Below are 19,880 nucleotides of genomic sequence, written 5' to 3'. Positions count from 1 at the left end.
CATGTGCCAGTGCACTGCCTCACTGGCAAGGCTGCTGAGGGCCCCAGCAGAGACCAGAGGACAGGACACCAAGGCCCCGGGCCACTTCCCCACACTAACCACAGCCATGGACAGTCTCAGCAGACTTCCCCTGGAGAGCAGCACTGAAGTCGTGCCCTGGCACCTGAGGCCCGTTGGCTACCACGAGGCCTGACCGCTGGCACACCTGGCCTGACCACGCAAGGTCAGAATTAGCTGTGAAGAGCGCCAGGCCACTGCTCAGTCTCTGGGGGTGTGGGCACCTCTTCTGGACAGTAGCTATTCCCCACCCCCACCCTCAACCCCCGCCATTTGAAGCCAACACTTGAGGCTCCTTCTCTCTCTGATAACCATGGCTGCCATTTCCGGCTCTCCTCTCAGCCAGCCCCCAGGTCCCACCTGTCTGCTAAACACTGAAACAAACACTGTCCCTCCTGAGCACCCGGGGTCCTCCTTCCCAGGCCTCATTCTCAGGCTCCCAGGGGGGCCGGGGCTCCCCACCCCGGGGTCCAGGACGTGAACCGTGAACTACACAGGGCTGACAGATGGTACAGCCCTGCTGGGTCTGTAGCAGGAGGGACGGTCTGATGGAGGCAGAGAGGGGTGAGGTCTGGAATCTTACAGGTCACAGGCCGGCATGACAGCCAGCAAGACAGGGGCAAGGAGGGGCCAACGGGGGGTCGTGTCCAGGTGTGTGTGCAGGGAGACAAGGCAGAGCCGGCAGGTCAGTCTGGGAGAAGACAGCTCACAGGTGTTTTTCGGCAGCTCAGATCTTTCTCCAGGCTCTACAGGATATTTACCGCAGCAGATCTCTAAGCGGGGTCCCCAGGCCGAAGTATTAACACCAGCACCCCCCGGGGAATGTGTAAAAATGCACATTTTGGGCTGGAAGCTGAGCTTTAACCCTCCGTGGGCGGCTCTGATACAGAAGACTTTGGGAACCTGAGTGCCCCTGCTTAGCCTGAATTTACTGCCCCAGCACTGGGGCCACATTCACGCCTCGCCTCTCCCGGCCCTGCCCCCTGCCTGCATCATGAGCCCAGCAGCCCCCTTCTCTCGGGTGACCTGCCTGAGTTAGAGCTGTCACCTGCGCTGGGCTCTCCCTGACCCCACAGACCCACCTCCCACACGAGGTCCTAAAACACATGCTCAACTGGCACCCACTACAGGAAACCTTGCCTTACATTTCTCTGCAGGAATGAGATTTTCAGCAGGGGAAGGTTTCTAAAAGCCCAGTACCAAAACTTAATTACCCAATTAAAGTGGGGGGTGGGGGGGGCACCTGGGTGGCTCAGTCGGTTGGGCTTCCGACTTCGGCTCAGGTCATGATCTCATGGTTCGTGGGTTCAAGCCCCACATTGGGCTCTGTGCTGACAGCTAGCTCAAGCCTGGAGCCTGTTTCAGATTCTGTGCCTCCCTCTCTCTCTGATCCTCCCCTGCTCATGCTGTCTCTATCTCTCTCTCAAAAATAAATAAAGTAAAATATTTAAAAATAAAATAAAATAAAATAAAAATAAAGTGGGGGGTGGGGTGGGCGGGGAACCTACTGCCCTGTGTTCAAAACCCATATCTTCCCACAGCATCCCTCCTGAGCCTGCCACTGACCATACCATCCCCCTCTGGACACTGTACGCACAACTCATGCTTCCATCCACCTTGGCCCACAGCCTCCAGATCTCCCAAGTTCAGGCTGCCTCGAGAATATTCACCGTCTAGACTTAAGCCAGCTCCCTGGAGGGAGAGGTGCCATCGTTCACACTCGATGAGAAGGCACCTCTCCTATTCACGGCCAACACACCCCACAGCCCCCAGTCTTCCCGGGCCCAGCAGACCAAGCACTAACACACTGCAAGAAGGATACAATTTCCAAACAGCGTCAGGACAATGAAATAAAAAGAGGAGAACATGCCTTTGCTGACTCCACCTTGCGATTCGATCCCGTGATACATCACTGCGTTCCAGTCCTCTCCCGTTAGGATCTGTGGAGGGACAGTACCACAAGGCATGCCTACATGGCCACCTCCACCCACACGCACATCCGTGTGCACACTCAGAGTCAAGATATGGTTGTGTATACACACACACACACAGGTTTCTGGATGATGGTGTTTCTGTAGGCCAAGGTGGCCCAGAGTCCTCCAGAAAAACTTGCAGAAAGACATGGCTGCTGAGGCCTCAAAAAATGAATATGCTCTAGCATTTCCAAAAATGGAAAGGGGGTGCCGACTGGAAGGAAAAGGAGAGCCAGGGCAAGGAAGAGAATTATAGCAATGAGCCGGAGAAATGAGACAGAGCTGAAGAGGCAGAACTCCCGACTCCCAGAACCACCTAGGCCGTGATTTTATAGATAGTGCGACAGTGGGTCCAGCTATGAGGGTAGCTAAATGCAATCCTTGCCCCATTGAGAAACATGTGTCTCTTTGCTACTATGTTTTCGGAAAAGTACAAGAGGATCAAGTAACAAGACATTCATGTGTCCACCCATAAAAATGGACACTGCTCAGGGCGCCTGGGTGGCTCCGTCCATTGAGCGTTCGACTCCAGCTCAGGTCACAATCTCACAGGTCATGAGTTCGAGCCCCACATCGGACCCTGTGCTGACAGCTCAGAGCCTGGAGCCTGTTTCAGATTCTGTGTCTCCCTCTCTCTCTGCCCCTCCCCCGCTCTTGCTCGCTCTCTCTCTCTCTCAAAAATAAACACTAAATTTGTTTTCAAAACATGGACGCTGCTCACTGTCCCACTGCCATCACTGCCCACAGTCACCCCGACAGGTGACCCCACTCTCAAACTTGGTGAGGAAGCGTGTCAGTAGGGTTCTACCCACACAACATGCCACGTATCTATAAACAAAATATGCCACATGTGTTTTAAACACACACAGAAAGGTTTCATACTACATACATCATTCTTCAACTTGCTATCTTCATCCATTATCGTACTTTGAAGTTTATCCCTGTAATACACAGGTCCACTTGCTCATGTCCCCTGCCGCGGTCCTTCAGCCTTCTACTAACGCGCCTCCTGACTGCACCTTAGCTGTTTCTAGGGTTTTGCTACGGACTTTCCCTGCAAGAAAGGTCTGCCTGAAACTGGAACGGACAGGCAGCTGGCCATGCCAGCCTCTGACTTTACAAGAGATTTCCAAATCTCTTACCCTAAATTACACCTGTGGTGGACACACCCCCATCTGAGGGGCGAGAGGGTGAGTTGACCAGGTGTGGTGTTCTGGGGCCTCCTCAGCTGTCTTGGGTTTCGGATGCCCCATCTTCCCCGCACGGGCTGTGACACTTGCGTGCCTGTCCTTGCACATACACGTCCTCTGTCTGCAGGAGCTACTGGAGGTATTCTCAGCTTGTTTCTGTTTTATGGCAAAGTGAGTGCGATGCAGCCAAATGTGTCACTTGTTCCGTGCTTTCTGCTGTTTGAACCTCAAGAAATTCCACTCCATCTGAAGGCCATGAAGAGAGTCTCCTCTATTTTCTTCAAATCATTTTTAAGTTTGGTTTTTCGCAGTTAGGTTTCTAACCCAGCTGGAGTTTGTGGTAACTGCTCTGCGTATGCATGGGGATGAAGAGCAAAGATTTTCCCCAGTGAAAAGCCATTTTTCGCAGACCCACTTTTTAAACTATTCTGTCCCCTTTGAGGTATAATGCCATCCCCCTCATATGACTGGCTTCCTACTTAGCCTGGTCATGTTTCTGGGTTCTCTGGTATTTTGTCTTTATGCCTCACGATACTCCCCGCTGTCGCTTTGTAAAAATGCAGGACGTGTGGCGAGACGAATCCGTCCTTCCCTAATTGTCCTGGCCATTCTTGGACATTGACTCTTCACACCATCAATATGCTGAATTCACACTGACGCTTCCACACTATCAATGTGCTGAATTCCAAGGCAGTCCTGTTGGAATTTGCATCAGGAGCACGATGAATTCACAGCTTGAACTAGGAGAACATATACCTTTGCCACTTTACGGCCTCCTCATTATAAACATACCCTCCACATAATCAGATCTACAGGCCCTTTAACAACAAGTTATAATTTCACCCTTAAAAGTCTTGCATAGTGTTTGTAGACTTCTGGGTGCCTTACAGCTTTCATTGCCTCTGTGAATGAAATCTTTCATTTTAATTAAATTTTCTAGTTGAATGATCAGATCATATAGGAAAGCTCTATTTTTGTGTTAATCTTGCATTCAGCAACACAAATGAATTTTACGCACTTGGTAGGAATCGCCTTATAAACTGCCACGCCCAGGGCAGGGAAAAAGCACTTACAGACACTTTTTCTTTAATGGTTATAAAATTATCCAGGTTTTTAACTTCTTCTTAAGCTAACTTAAATCTTTGATGTTTTCCTATAAAAGTACATGTTTCATCTTAGTTTCCAAATCTCTTACCATAATATTCTTTGGGATTTAAAAAAAAAAAATCTCTCCCTTTCCTGTAGTTACAGCTCATTTTTGGGCTATACTTTTTATTTGTGCTTTTTTTTCTTGATCAGTCTTGCTATAGTATTATCTACTTCATTAATCTTCTTGAGAACAAGCTTTTTATGATTTTGTTTTCTTGATGTTTTAGTTTTGTGCCACTAATGTCTGCTTATTAACCATTTTTTCCTGCTTTCATTTTTTTTTGTTTACTTTAATCTTTTATAGGTTTTTTTTTAGCTTACACAAAGGCAATTTATTAAGAGAAAACAATAATTTGAGGAATCCTGTTCACAGACAGCGACCCCCCTTCCTGAGGGTGCTATCAGAGGGGATGGGGGTGACATCCTCAATCCACCCAATCTTCATTCCTGAGCAGGCAAGCGCTCTGAGGACTGACTGGGCCCGAGGTCCAGGGGTCTTGGTTCATCTCCTCCTGTGGTCTGGAGTTTGATGTGGAGCAGTGAGGCCCAGCTCCTTGCACCTCTGGGCTACATCCTGGGCAGCCACATGGCAGTGTAGGGAGAGGACTCATCTCCATCAGCCTTTAGCTTCATCCATCAGTCACATGGCAAATGGTTTCCTTGCCAGAAAGATTGGTGATATGGACAAAAGTGTCATTAAAGGATGAAAAGATGTGGCACACACCGAACACATTTTCTCCTTTAGCTACCTGAGGTCCAAGGCTGATGACTTGTTCTTCCTTCTTTTCTTTCCCCTTGCAAGGTGCCATTTCAGCATATCTCCTCTAGACTTCACCACCAGAGACTCTTTTCTAGGTTAAGATGAGTAACTAGTTTATTTTTAGTCTTTATTTTTATAAAAAATATTTTTTTAGGGGCGCCTGGGTGTCTCAGTCAGTTAAGCGTCTAACTTCAGTTCAGGTCATGATCTCGTGGTTTGTGAGTTCAAGCTCCACATCGGGCTCTGTGCTGATGGCTTGGAGCCTGGGGCCTGCTTCAGATTCTAGGTCTCCCTCTCTCTCAGCTCCTCACCCACTCGTGCTTTGTCTCTCTCTCTTGCTCAAAACTAAACATTAAAAAATATTTGTTAACTTTTATTTATTTTTGAGACAGAGACAAAAAATTTTGCGGGGCTCAAACTCACTAACGGAGAGATCATGACCTGAGCCGAAGTTGGATGCTTAACTGACTGAGCCACCCAGGTGCCCCTCTTTTATTTGGTAATTGCATTTCAGATTATACATTTTCCTCTAAGTATTGCTTCAGCTTCATCCCATAAGTTTTGATATTATTATTTGTCTAAGTATTTCATACTGTCCATTGTTGATGTCTTCTTTAACTTGGTCCTTCAGCTTTCAAATATGGGGAAGATTTTAAATAACTTTTTACTAATGGTTTCTATTTTTTATTTTTTTATTTTTTTAAATGTTTTATTTATTTCTAGGAGAGAGAGAGAGAGAGAGACAGCGTGAGCAGGGGAGGGTCAGAGAGAGAGGGGGAGTCACAGACTGAAACAGGCTCCAGGCTCTGAGCCGGCAGTCAGCACAGAGCCTGACGCAGGGCTCGAACCCATGAACCGCGAGATCATGACCTAAGCGAAAGTCGGACGCTTAACCGACTAAGCCACCCAGGCGCCCTTCTATTTTTTAAATTATATCAAGAACGTACCCTATTGGATAACAATTCTTCAGTACCTGTAGGAATTTCCTGGGTGACCTAACATGTGGTCAATTTCCATGAATGCTCTATAATGACTGTTTTGTTTGCTATCTATCAGCTGGGTACAGGGTTCTTTCTATAGACGTCAGCTGACGTGTGTGTTTTTCATGAGCTCTTCCACATAATTTCTCATCTTTTGTCAGTCTCATCCTATGGTTTGAAAGAAATGTACTATAAACCTCTTATAAGATGTGGACTTTCATGTACTTCTGTCAGTTTCCGCTCCGTGTATTTTTAGGCCGTGTTGGTAGGTCAGGCAGATTCAGGATTGCTGTCTTCTTTTTGTCGTTATGTAATATACTTCTTTATTTTTACTAAACATTTTTTTTCCCCTTTAACTTCCATTTTGGCTGATGTTAATATTACACCAGCTTTCTTTTGGTTAATGTCTACTTGATTTGTGGAAGTTCTTGATATATTCTGGACACTAACCCTTTGATGGCTATTTGCTAATACTGTGAAAATGTCTTCTCCAAGTTTATGACTTAAAAATTTTTTTTCCAATGTTTATTTTTTGAGAGAGAGAGTGCGTGCGTGCGTGTGTGTGTGTGTGTGTGTGAGAGAGAGAGAGAGAGAGAACAGGGGAGGGGCAGAGAAAGAGAGGGAGACACAGAATCTGAAGCAGGCTTCAGACTCTGAGCTGTCATCACAGAACCCGAAGCAGGTCTTGAACTCACGAACCGTGAGATTATGACCTGAGCCAAAGTTGGATGCTTACCCGACTGAGCCACACAGGTGCCCCAAGTCTGTGACTTTTTAAAAACATTCTTATGGTATCTTTTGATGCACAGAAATTTCTATTTTAACAGTCAAATCTGTCAATCTCCTCCTTTATGATCTGTGCTTCCTTGATCTTAGGAAGGATTTCCCTGCCTTGAGTTAGTACCATTACACTCCTCTTTGTACTGCTAAAGTTTCAAATTTGCTTTTCACATTTATACCTTAATCTATCCAAACTGATTTCAAATCTGGTACAAAGTAGGAATCCAATCTCGTGTTTTGCTCTATGGATAACATAATTGTCCCACACTGTCAGCAATTACAACACTCAGGTTTTCTGTGTATATAAATATTCTGGCTGCAAATATTCTTTCTTCCTTGCCAATCCAGAGAAATTGTTTCATATTTTCTTGTTCTACTGCACTAAGACCACTGATAGCAGCATAATCTGCTAAGAGTTTTTACTTGAAAGGAGTGTTGGGTTTTATCATGTGATTCTATTTTTTAGCAAACGTGTATTTCAGACATACATAAAGAGTATACTGAATCCCCACATGCTCTTCACCCAACCTCAACAAGGAATCAATATCCCAATCTCGTTTCTCCTGTTCTCTCGCTCGGTGCCATGCTCTTGTTGGGTTCACGTGCTTTTTCTGATCACATAGGGCTTTTTTTAATCCTTCAGTCAGCTAAGATGATGAATTCCATTAATAGACTTTCTAATGCTAAGTCATCTTGCATTTCTAGGATTAACTCAAGTTGATCACGATGATAATTTGTAAGCAAATCTAGATTTGATTATTGTTTCTCTTCTGCCTCTGGGTTTGTGATCACAACCTATATATTTTTGATTATCCTTGTCTAGTTGTGTCACCAGCAAAACCCTCACTGTCCCCCCTTCTTCTTCACATGCATGTTAGCCTTAACTTTTCAGAGGCAAATAACAGGAAGAGCTCAGCCAGCCTAGACCAGCTTGAGCCCAATCACAAACTCCCACCTGTGCAGGTGGGCCATGCTATGTGAGGCAGTTGCCTTTACCTCTTTACCTTGTTTTAATGTGAAAATCTCCTTCTAAGGTGGAGTACAACCCTCACTAGCATAGCAGATGGTGTGTGTACAGGCCTGAGTGACTTATGCCCACCTCTGTATATGTGGACAAAGCTCCCCTTTCTGAATATTCATATCGAAGGAGCACACTCACCTCAGATGGGGAGTCACAGCTTTGTTAGTTATTCCCCATGATCTCCTTATTTACTGCAAATAAACGTTTTCCTTGTGTGGCAACTCCCCCTTCTGTGGTCTCTGCCTATAACTCACCATAGAGCACATTCACATTAATTTGGTTATGGTTTTTTATATCCAGGTTATTCTAGTCTCATAAGATGAGCTTGGTGCCAACCTTTTTATCTTCTTTGGAGTCATGTGTATAAAATTGGAATAATATCTTTCTTAAATATTTAGTAGAATTCACTCATAAAATTAGCAGAACATGGTGGCTTAGAGGGGGTAGGTTTTTAATTATTCAATTTCTGAAACAGTTAAGATTTTTAAATTCTTCTTGGGTGAGTATAATGTTCTCTTTTTCTTCTAAATCATTGGCTTTACTAAATGTACACACGTCTGCAGTGCTTTCGGCAATCGGGGGGTTAGTGACTCTCCATATTAGCATCTGAACGTGTCCAGGGCTAGCTCATGCTTGAACCTCGTCTCTCCGGGTTGGCATTCCAGGGTGACAGGGGCTGTCCCCCAGTATTTCAAACTTACCCCCCCAACCCTCTGCCATCAGGCTGTCCTTCTCCTGTAGGAAATCTCTTTCTACAGTTGTTGTTGTTGTTTTTATTTTTATTTATTTCTAGGATAGAGAGAGACAGCGTGAGCAGGGAGGGTCAGAGAGAGAGGGAGACACAGACTCTGAAACAGGCTCCAGGCTCTGAGCTGGCAGTCAGCACAGAGCCCGACGCGGGGCTTGAACCCACGAACCGTGAGATCATGACCTAAGCGAAAGTCGGACGCTTAACCGACTAAGCCACCCAGGCGCCCCTCTACAGTTGTTTTTAAGATTTCCTCTTTAACACAACATGCCTAGATCTAGCATCGCCACTGCTCACCCTGAGCAGCTCCCTGAGCACGCACGCTCTAGGACTCAGCAGGTCTCACCCAACGTGGTGCAGTTGACTCGGCTCCTCCTCAGCTTCCACTGCACCCATCCTTTCTTGGGTCATATCCAGTGTATAGTTTACCTTTGTTTGTTTGTTTGTTTTTTAATTTAAATAGCTATATTTTGCATTTCTAGGATTTCTGCTTAGTTCTTTTTCATATTGACCTATTCTTGGTTCTTAGGTACTTTTCTTTTGTAATTTTGTGTCATATATTACGAGTTCTTCCCCTAACACTCTATAGCTCTCAAGCACATTGGGTGCAAAGTCACCTGGATTTCTTCTGTTATTCCTGTTTCTTTAGGAGTGAGCTCACCTTCCAACTGCACATGTTGTCAGCCCTCTTCTGTGAGGTCAGCTTCACCAGGGTCAGCCTTACCAGGGTGCAGTCTGCAGGTTCACCATAAGGCCATGTGCTCTTCCTGTGCCCCCTGCCCTATTCAGAAGCAGGAGCTCCTATCTTAGGGTCTCAGGTCCCCATCCAGCCCCATCCATGGAAGATATGGCTCTGGCCTGGCCCGTCGTCTGCCCTTGAGATCTTCTCAGCCTCCTCCGGCCATAATTGCCTTCTCTCAGCTCTGTTCCTCTGCTCCTCAGAGGGCCACATGCCTTCCCCAGTGCCAGGCCAGGCAGGCCCCACATGGGTGCTTCTGACACCGAGCCCACCTGCCTTGCACAGACCACATTCCATGTGCCCGAGGCTCTGCGTCTCTCATCACTGTTCGGTTTCTGGCCCACAGTTTGTTTTCTGCGTGGCTGGGTCCTTTTAATTTCTATGTGTATTTATTAGATACTTATTGCCGTATTCAGAGGCAAAGGGGTCTAAGGTCTAAACCAGAGCCATCTTTTCCCCTCGCTTTGACCTCCTCTTCCCCCTCTGTCCTATACCAGCACCATGAACCTCATTGGGCTCCTTTCTTGCAACAAACAGAACAAAGCAGAGCCCCGTCGATCATATCACCTCCCTGCCTCGGGAGCCCCTGGGACACCTCCTGCTAGCCACAGCCTCTGGGCCTGGCAAGGAAGGCCCATCCAGCCTGGCCTCCATCAGCCCCAGTCCTTCTGCCACAAACCCTGTGCCTTCACTGCTCCAGACTCCACTCGCCTTCCTGCACTGTGTCTGGAGCACACTCCTGCCGATTCCCCTTGCCTGACTTTTGAGAGCTCACTGAGCAGCCCTCGTGACCCACAGGAGGAAGGTGCTCCTTCCCTTCGCTGAGCAGACTGCATGCACAGGAAAGGTCATGGCCACCCTCTGCTAGAGGCCCTAATCTGGTAGCCCCAGAGACCAAGGGGCCAAGCTGAGTCCCTGGCCTGTGCACACACGGCCTTTTGGGCTTCCCTAAGAGTCATCATGGACAAAACAATAACCCACCTCATCCTGCTCAATCGCAGGTATGGCGTCCAAAGTTTCATAAGACAGAAACATTTGGCATTATCCTATCGGTGAGGTCGGTTGTGGGGGGCATCAGGGCTGCTACGGCCCTGCAAGGGGCAAAGTGCTAAATGCTTCAAAAGGGAACCCTCCAAGAGGGCAGAGATCACCTGAGTTGACAAGGTTTGCATCACAGAGGACATGGGCCAAGAGCCTGAGTGTCCCAAGGAGCCGTGGTGAGCATGTTTTCCAGACAAAAAAAGAACAAAAGGGCCACTGGACCTGACATACAGGAGGGAGAAGCTTAGGTAGCGCTTTGTTGTTTTATTCTCAAAGGGTCAAAGACAGCTATGACTCCAGGTTCTAGGGGCTGAGACATAAGTTGGTGGCTTGAAGTCCAATGGCCACTAGACAGTTGGGTCCCCCCAGGGAGCTACACATGCTTGTTGGGACAGCATCACAGCACCCAGCTTCCCTCCAGAACTAGGTCCTAGACCTGGTAGCAGGGCCCCAGGGACTGGAGGCCTACATGCTGGAGACCTTCCTATGCTCATCTCCCACTTGTTCTCTTCTGTTTTCTGGAAAGTTCTGTCTAAAATGTTGGCTGTCCAGGTTGTGCTGAGGCACTAGCAAGGTGCTGACAGGGAAGGCTGCCTTCCCAGCACCTAGAGAGCCAAGCGAACCAGGAGCTTTACCTGGAAGACGGTAAGGATGGCCGCCGGGAAGGTGTCAAAGTTGGTTGTCGGGGTCTCATCTTGAAAGTTGAACCTGAGGAAAATAAGAAATCTTGGGAGGAGGCGGCACCACCAGGACCCAGGGGCACGCGCATGCGACGCTGCCCCAGGCTGTGGGGGGCCGTGTGCTTGGCGCCGCTGCCCTCCCGGGGGACCTCCAGGTGGAAGAGAGGTGGAGGGGCCTGGGCAGCGCACTGGCTCCGGGCTCTGCCTCCCCCGCCCGGCCCCCAGCTTCAGACGCGCCCGAGGGCCCACTTACTGCCCTCCGAACAGCTGCATGCCCAGCAGAGCGAAGACCACGATGAACAGGAAGAGCAGGAAAAGGAGGCTGATGATAGACCTCATGGAGTTGAGCAGAGACACCACCAGGTTCCGCAGCGAGCTCCAGTACCTGCTGGGGCGGGCGGGCTCAGCGTGCACCTGGCCACACCCACTGGGGCCCGAGGCTCAGGCCGGCGCCCCGCTCTCGACCCCCACTGTCACACCCGTGGCTCCCGGGACCCTCTCACCCCAAGGGCCCCACACCGGGACGGGCGGGGAGAGTTCTTGCCCAGAGTTCCCGATTCCCCCACCAGGCGCTCCAGACGGACGGGGGAGTCCCCAGCGTCCAGGGCTGGACTCGCCCTTGTCTCCCAAAGCTGCCCTTGCTACTTTGCCCGGCAGAATGGTGCATAACCTCTCTCCACCCCTCAGCACCCGAGCAGCCTCCAGATGCCTCCGCTCAGACCACGAGTGGAGAATGAGCCGCACCAGACGACGATCGGCCCAGCGGCCCTCACCGAGCAGGTCTTCAGCGCCGTGACGGGCGGTGCAAACCCAGCGTGAATGTCCCCCTCACCAAGGGCCTGGGACACAGCGTGGCGTAGGCGGACAGCACTGCAAGACCATCTCCTGGCATCCCACAGTGACCACCCCTCCGCCGCACTCTTCAAATGCTCCTGGAGGCCAGAGACTGTGTCCCTTTCATTCAGCTGGATCCAGGCACACAGGCCCCACTGAAGTCTGCTGGTGGCCTGGCTGTTGACAGCTCACTCACTGAGTGACTGGGGCTCCCAACCCCACGCCTGTGTCTGCAGAGCTCCTCCCTAGGAGAGGCCAGGACACACGGCTGCCACATGGCTCTGTGTCTCTGCACATGCTGTTCTATCACCCTGGAAAGGTGGGGGGGCACCTGTGCTCACCCTGCCACTGGGCGTCCCTGGGCCCTCAAAGCCTGTCCTCCCTGGTGCCAATGTCACAGAGTCTCACCTGTCTTTCATGGATTCTCTTATAAGGGACTCAAGGGTTCGTGGAAGATGGGCTGGAAGACTCTGGAAAAGCCAGCCCACCTCGGGATAGGGGCCACCTGGTTTCTGGAAGGAGCCCCTAAGACACCAAGCCCGGCAGCTAAGGTGAAGACAGCCTCTGCAGTCACCTCCCAGTGTGATGTGCTAGCATCGCACATGGAAGTGACGGAGGATGGACAGCAGACGGCAGGAGGCATCCAGCAGCGTTTGTGCAGCCAGCGAGGCCAAACTCTTGCCCAAAACTCTCCTGCAGTGACACCATCATGTCTTCAAATGGTCTTAGGTTTGGATTTAAAACAAACTGGAAAAGACCAAAAGAACTCCCATCTACCCTGAGGAGATCAGTGAGGCTCTGAGAGGTCACTGGAGGGGTGACCTGGAGCCCAGGCTGCAGGGGACACCGCACGGAAACCTGTGCTGGAGCACGTGTGGGCTACCTGCTCACGGCACAGGAGTCCAAAAACTCTGGGCAGGTGAGGCCCCTGACGTGCTGTGTGGCACAGCAGCCTGCACTGCTGGAAAGACAGCTGTGGGTGAGGCGTTCCCCCTCCTCCCACCACTAGAACCCTGGCCCAGCACTCAGTAACTGCATCACACCTCTACACGGACCTCACCCCCTCATGGCAGAATGGAGCAAGCCTTTACCAGGGTTACGTAAAGAACCAAGTGGAACGGAACTGAAAACACAAGCCTGTCACTGTCCTCTCGCCACGGCCTAAACGGGGCCGCGTCAGGCACAGGGAGACAGCAGGCCTGTGGGAACCAGGTGTTTAGGTTGGAAGGTCAAAGTCAGCTGAGGTTTCCCTCCCTCTCTGGTGCCTTCAGGGAAGGTGGGTAGATTTGGGGCTGGGATGATAAAAAATAAAAAAACTTCCATCTGATAGCTTTTATTTCCTGTATTAACTGGGAAGCAAAGCAATACTTTGAAGGTTGAAAGATGGGACTGCTGGTTTCAAAAGAGGGGACCGCATGAAACTGTGGGGAGCAGCAAACGAGGGACCCTGCCAGCAAGTCGGGAACAACCCTGGGGAGAGACGGGCCCCCAGGGCCAAGACAAAGCCATGCTGGGAGTGTGTTTTATAAGCATCTTTTGTATTTAAACCATTATTATAAGCACAGAAAGAGGTTCCAGACAGCTGAGTTCAAGGCCAGCACCATGAATCCCTAGGAACAAGCACGCTGTGTTGACCAGTCTCACATGAGACCTGCATTCCCCGTCGCCCCTCCACCCAGGAGCACACAGGTGACATACTTTGTGACTTTGAAGATCCGCAGCAACCGGAGTGCGCGCAGCACGCTGATCCCGAAGGAGGTTCCCGGCTTGATGGCAGCCCAGACCACTTCAAAGATGCTCCCCACAATGACCTGCAGTGTAGACGGGGTCAGCCTCAGGCGCACGCACACGAGTCCCACACGTGTGCATCTGCAGGCAAGCGTCCTGGCGTGTGTACAGCAGGATCACTCCCAGCACCCGCAGCACAAGGCACACGCCTCACCCTGAGCTCCTGCAGCCCTTGGGGGGCACCCACCAGTCCTGGTGCTCACCTGCGCCCCAACATGACCACCCCGGACATACCAAGGGGACACGGGATGTGGAGTGTGGGCAGGCCTCCTGGTTTCCAGACCACCTGCAAGCCAGGTCGGCCTAACGCCAACAGTCTCCCAGGGCACTGCGAAACTGCTGACTGTGCCAGGACCAAGGCCCTGAGGCATGGCTGGAGCCTCTTGTACAGTCTGACCCTGGCCCGTTAACCCGACGTCTGGTCCGGCAGGCGCACCCGCTGTGGGCCATCCCACGTGCACGGCCATCCGCATACTTCTCCACCTTGAACACAAAGGCATGGTTCCGAGAGCCTCTGGCGCCCCGCCCACTCCCGGGAAGCCCGAGAGCTGCACGCCTCTTTTTACCCTGGCAGCACGACGGCGGGACAAGCCTGCCACCGCCTGCTGCTGGCAACCTGAGCGCCTCCGCCAATTCACAGCACACACGCAGCGCCCAGACGTTTGTCGGGGGCTGGTGAGCACCGTTTCTTAAATCTACTCTCCTATTGCTAGTCTTCCAGCAGCTCCGTCTTCAGAACGTGTTCCCGTCTGTTCATGATGCAGGTGTCCCCTGAGATGGCCCACGGCGACTTCTCACCTCTTGATGTCTCCCCCCTCCTTGAATAGCCTTGTCCCTGAAGGGCGGGTTGGACCTAGTGACTCACTTCTAGCAAACAGAATGTGACAGAAGTGATGGGCTGTCAACTCTGAGATTAGGTTACAAGGAAGGGCTTCCTTCGTGCTCTCGGCTCTGCTGTGGGTCACCAACTGCCATGTTGTGGGGCATGAGGAGAGGCCCCTGTGACCAGGAACTGAGGCCTGTCAGCTATGAGCAAGGGCTTAGGCATGAGCTCCCCGCCCCCAAGAGCCTGTGGTGACTGCAGTCTCGTGGAGGAATGACAGTTGGGGGCCCCCCAGGAAAGTGGCTGACTCCTGACCCACCAAAATGAGAGACAAGTGTTTGTTTTTTAAGCCACTAAGCTTTGGGGTGATTTGTTACACATGAAGAAAAACCAATACACATTTTGGAGACAGAAGTGGAGCACTCTTCAATAACCCTGCAATGTAGGAGTGGTTTTGGAGCCAGAGAATGGGCACCGAGCAGCACGTCAGCGAGAGCCTGCAGTGCCCTCAACACACTATTTGTGGATCCTGGATAGTGAGGGAGTGTGAACGCTTCACATAAGGGTCTGGGGGACAGCGAGGACATTGGCAAGAAACTAAAGGGAGCGCGGTTGTGCATGGGCAGAAGTTCAGCCGCACTGCTGCCCGCAGTTATGTGAAAAGACAAAAGCATGCTGCACAAACCGGCAGGCCTCTGAGACTTCCAAGCAGAGTCTGCGGGTTCTGCCAGGGTCTCCCTGCTACACAGTCAGGGTGGGAAGAGGGAGACGCACAGGGAAGTGCTATCATACAGGACCCGACAGCTCTGGAAATGCTCAGCCTCTCCAGACAGCAAACAGTGCCACATTAGGAAATGGCAAAGTCCAAAGAAAAAGCCAGGGCAGGGGCACAACTGTGACACTGTGGGAGCCCGAGAGCCCTGTTCCGTCCCACGTTCTAGCCCCACAGAGACAGAGGTGTGCCTCACAAGTCAGCCCGTTGAGCAGCAAGTCCTCCGGGGCACAAACGTGCACCTGCCTCAGTCCGCTCAGCACCAGCACCCAGCAGGGAAGGGCCGATCGCTAGTGTAGGTACCGCTTTTGTCAAACGGAGTGAATTCCGGGAAGACTCACAACATACCCACCGTGCTCTGAAAAGACTTAGTTATGCAGGAACGTCACCAGCTTGGGTTGAAAGAGACAGAGACAGTACAAGACAAAAAATAGGCCTTTGGATTCCCAAAATTCTATTGGTAGGAAGCCGGCTGAGAGAACTGTCTAGCTGAAAACATATGTTAGCTTTCCTGGAACAAGAAAGGTGACACAGAGGCTAAAATCAAAAGCCCAAGGAGCTTTCTAGGCCTTAAGAGCTAATCCTGGTATTTCCAACTTTTCCCAACTGGATTCCAGAACTTCTATGGGCCAGGACTCCTTGTGCATCCTGCTGTCCCCTCTGAACAGGACTGTCTACAGCAGGTACCCATGCTCATCCCATCACCAGGTGGGTGATATCTTGTCTCTTTAGTTCACCACGTCCATGGGTGGAGAGGGACTGAGCAGCTGTCCTTGAAGAGCCTGGACTATATCCTGGCCTGATTTGGATGACGAGGCCCTGGACTCCGAGCTGATGCTACGATGGATGTGGCTGGGGAAGCAGAAGGAGGTGGGTGCATTTCACACTGACAAGGATAGGAATCACTCTGGGCCAGAGGGTCGACTGCGGCAGGGAGCCTCTAAGACGGCCCCCAGTGACACTTGCCTCCTGGGTTTCACGCCCCTGGGCAATATACCCCCGCCCCCCTGTTAAACACGGCCTGGGCCAAGTGACCCGCTTCTAACAAACAGAATAAAGCAAAACTGATGGGTCATCTCTTGGAGACTGGGCTTCTGTGTCTCTGTCTTGGGTTCTCTCAGTCTCTCTCTCTCAGGTCACAAGCTGCCATGTCATCAGGACACACACGCAGAGTCAGGAGATGCCCATGTGACTGAGATTGAGGCCTGCCACCAGCCATGTGAGTGAGCTTGGAGGCTGGTCATCCAAGTCCTGTCCTATCAACAGCCATGTGATGAGCCTGAAAGCAAATTCTCCAGTCCTTATCCAGGCTTGAAATAACGGCATCCGGCTGTCAGTGTGACTGTGACCTCCTTGAGAGACCCTGGCCACAGGCACTCAGTTGAGTCAAGCCTGGACTCCTGATCTAGAAAACTATGAGACAGTAGACATACTCTATGCTGCTAAACTTTGGAATAATTTGTTAGCTTATGTGTAAGTTAGTCCCATGTCCTGGGATCCAGTTAGTTCAAACAGGAAGACACAAATACGTTTCCAAGTTTAAGGACAAGTTTAAGGATTCTCTGAAATCACTTCAGCTCTTTGGGTGTCCTCTGGCCTATGTGAACTACAGCCCTTCCTTGTAACTCAGACGGCAAAGGACAAGAAGGCGTGCCTCACGGACGCAGGTGTCCGTGTCTCAGAGCACGCCCTGGGCAGCCACCGCCCCCACTTCCCCACAGAGATCAGGCAGCCTTGCGTGGCATAAACCCGCTGGTCCAGGGCCAGAACTCCTGGGTCCACACTGCCTCCCCCACGAAGTAGCTGGGCAGCCTTGGGCCAATCACACCACATCTCCAGTTACTCATCTACAAAGTGGGAGTCCTTGCGAGGATTTAACAAAGCCATGGACACAATGTTCTGTCAACTCCACGGACAGAAAAAGTCAAAGTCACACTGAATTTTCAAGTTGAAGTTTTACTTCTGCCTACGTTCAGGCTCCCCCCGGCTCCTGAGAACTCTGCAGAGGTGCGAGCGTGCCTTGGGGAGGGCACTGCCGCATCTCACTGAACGCCTCTAGTGGGTCAGAACGCGTCTCTGGGCTCTGCACTCAGCACCAGAGAGGTGTTCACATACTCTGCTGGCCTGGGAAGGCCTGTGCCACTTCCTGGGCTCTGTCCCAGTGAGTTCTGGGGACACCTGCCTTCGAGGCTTCCCTGACCTCCAGAGGTTGGTGAAGGGACCCAGGCTAGGCCCACGCCCCCTTCCCCCCCCCCCGCAGCCCCACAAGGAGGGCTGGACCATCGCGGCCTGTCAGTCCTCCCCTGAACCATGTGCCAAGCTGCCCGCAGCCAGATCTGCAGGACAGGAAAGGATCAGGGTCACAGCCGCCTTGAGCTCTGCTGGGGACACTGAGACCCCCACGGGGCAGCAGCACATTTAAAAGATTATTGTGCCAGGTATACAGCAGGTCACAGCCCCTTCAGTGATCGTAAGATTCTACAGACAGGGTCAGGGGAGCAGAGTGGGATGTCCTGCAGATGGGGAATAGCCTGTGGCTGGAACCCCCACAAGTCTGGGCCTGAACAGGACAGGCCTCCCCTCTGTCAAAGGCCTCTCCCGGTCTATAGGATGACTTTCTTTCTTTCTTTTTTTTTTTTTAATATTTTTATTTTTTATTTCTAGGGGAGAGAGAGAGAGAGAGAGAGACAGCGTGAGCAGGGGACGGTCAGAGAGAGAGGGAGACACAGACTCTGAGATAAGCTCCAGGCTCTGAGCTGGCAGTCAGCACAGAGCCCGACGCGGTGCCCGAACCCACGAACCGTGAGATCATGACCTGAGCTGAAGTCAGACGCTTAACCGACTGAGCCACCCAGGCGCCCCTATAGGAAGACTTTCTGACACACACAGGGTCACAGTACCCTCGACCACCTGGGCCCTGCTGCAGAGACGCCTGCTTACACTGGGTACAGCTTAGTGCGAGGGGGCTATGTGCACTCTCAAGCCAGGACACAGCTAGACCTTCCTGGAGCCCTAGCCAGCATCTCTGGTGAGGATCTTACTCACCCCAAAGTCGAAGCAGTTGAATGAGGACCGGAAGTAGCTTCTGGGCCCCAGGCCATACATCTTCAGGGACATCTCTGTGAGGAAGAGACCCAGGAAAACAAACTCTGCAAAGTCTAGGAGAAGCCGGAGAAGAGGGGGATTAGCTCTCAGCCTCCTCCCACCTGGCTCCAGCCCAGACTGGAGGACAAGACCTCTGGGCCTTTCCAGGATTGAGCCCTTCAGGCCTGGTCTGTGGCCCCTCAGCTCGGAAATCTCAGCCCAAGGCAGGAATAACGAATGGATTGGGACTGGAAGGGGCACAAAGAGATGCTTCTTTCACTTTGAATTATAACGCGTGCCCAGTGCCTGCAGCACGGGAAGACAGCCTCCACAGGAGAGCTCCCGGGATGCAGCTCAGGAGTAAGTTCTAGGGGCATACAGTACTCCCCAGAGGGTGCCCATGGAGAAGCTGGATGCCTTCAGGCTTGCTGCCCACCACATGTTCTAATCACAGTGGAGCCCCTCAGCCTCCTCATCAGAATCGCCCTGTCTTTCCGGGAGGACTTCCCCGATGCCCTCCTCAAGCCCCCTGCATCACCATATTTGGTTTTAACTTTGTTCATGTGTTCACCTACCACCTGAGGATCCCCAGGGCCTGGCCAGCATGAGGCTCCCAGGAGGTACCAATGCTTGCTGGGGGTCTGGAGGGCGTCACCCCCTCACCCTCTGAGTGACACAGAGGCTCCCATGGGTGGCTGCACCTTCCTGCAGGCTGAGCCCCACAGCGGCAGCAGCAAGCAGGGCCTGCCTTGGCCCAGGAGTCCCGCCACCAGCTCTGCTGACCCTCAAGGGCCACACTGGAAGTGGGGGCCATGCTGAGAATCCCAGGCACACAGAAAAGACACAACCCCTAACCCAACCTGAGCAATAGGCAGTGCCAGAGCAATAAACAACAGGCAGCCCAGAAGCTGTGCGAAGCCACAGACACAAGACACAGCCGGGCTCTGCCACTGGCCAAGCCAGTAATTCCAGATGGCAGAACAAGGTCACTGTCTTTGATCTTCCTCCCCAAGTGCTGAGCTGAAATCAGCTCATAATTCTGTATGGTGGCCCAAAGGCACCGTGGCCTCTGGCCCCACAGCAGCAGGGGCCAGGAAAGCAGCTCAGATCTCAAGGCAGAGCCTGCCCCAGATGGTCCAGCCATGAGCAGGAGTGGAGGAGAAGCTTCAGAGAGTCCAGTCACTGGAAAGGGACCAGCTCAGCATTCCTGGGAACTCTCGCATCCAGACTGGTTGGGAGACTGGAGCTCAAGCAGCTCTTGATAAAGCAGACAATAGAAGAGGGGACCACACACCTCCTGCCAATCCTACAGGTACTGACATCTGCTCTCCTCCACAGCTCTCCACCCAGTGCTACACCATACAGACCCAGCTGCCTCAGTCAGGGCCAGATCTGCAGCAGCTCAGGCTCTGGATGAGCAGAGATACCGCCCCCACTGCTCACAGAGAAACATGCAATGGT

General features: G+C 51.6%; 1 protein-coding gene and 1 pseudogene across 1 annotated transcript in view; both read right to left on the bottom strand.

Annotated features, from left to right (window-relative positions):
* Positions 1 to 19,880, bottom strand: part of CACNA1B (calcium voltage-gated channel subunit alpha1 B) — a 196,237-nt gene that overhangs the window by 106,624 nt on the left and 69,733 nt on the right. The window contains exons 12-16 of the mRNA XM_039220724.1: positions 18,381 to 18,493; positions 13,651 to 13,763; positions 11,372 to 11,503; positions 11,074 to 11,146; positions 1,880 to 1,997 (exon numbers count right to left, since the gene is read on the bottom strand). Coding sequence (XP_039076655.1) covers positions 1,880 to 1,997; positions 11,074 to 11,146; positions 11,372 to 11,503; positions 13,651 to 13,763; positions 18,381 to 18,493 — 549 coding nt within the window. The remainder of the gene's footprint in view (positions 1 to 1,879; positions 1,998 to 11,073; positions 11,147 to 11,371; positions 11,504 to 13,650; positions 13,764 to 18,380; positions 18,494 to 19,880) is intronic.
* On the bottom strand, positions 4,685 to 5,178 carry LOC120222771 (annotated as a pseudogene).

Source organism: Hyaena hyaena, unplaced genomic scaffold (genome assembly GCF_003009895.1).
Source record: "Hyaena hyaena isolate Hyena2069 unplaced genomic scaffold, ASM300989v1 scaffold_911, whole genome shotgun sequence".
Taxonomy (NCBI): Eukaryota; Metazoa; Chordata; class Mammalia; order Carnivora; family Hyaenidae; genus Hyaena; species Hyaena hyaena.
The sequence above is the reverse complement of the archived record's forward strand: the minus strand, read 5'-3'. Positions and strand labels throughout refer to the sequence as shown.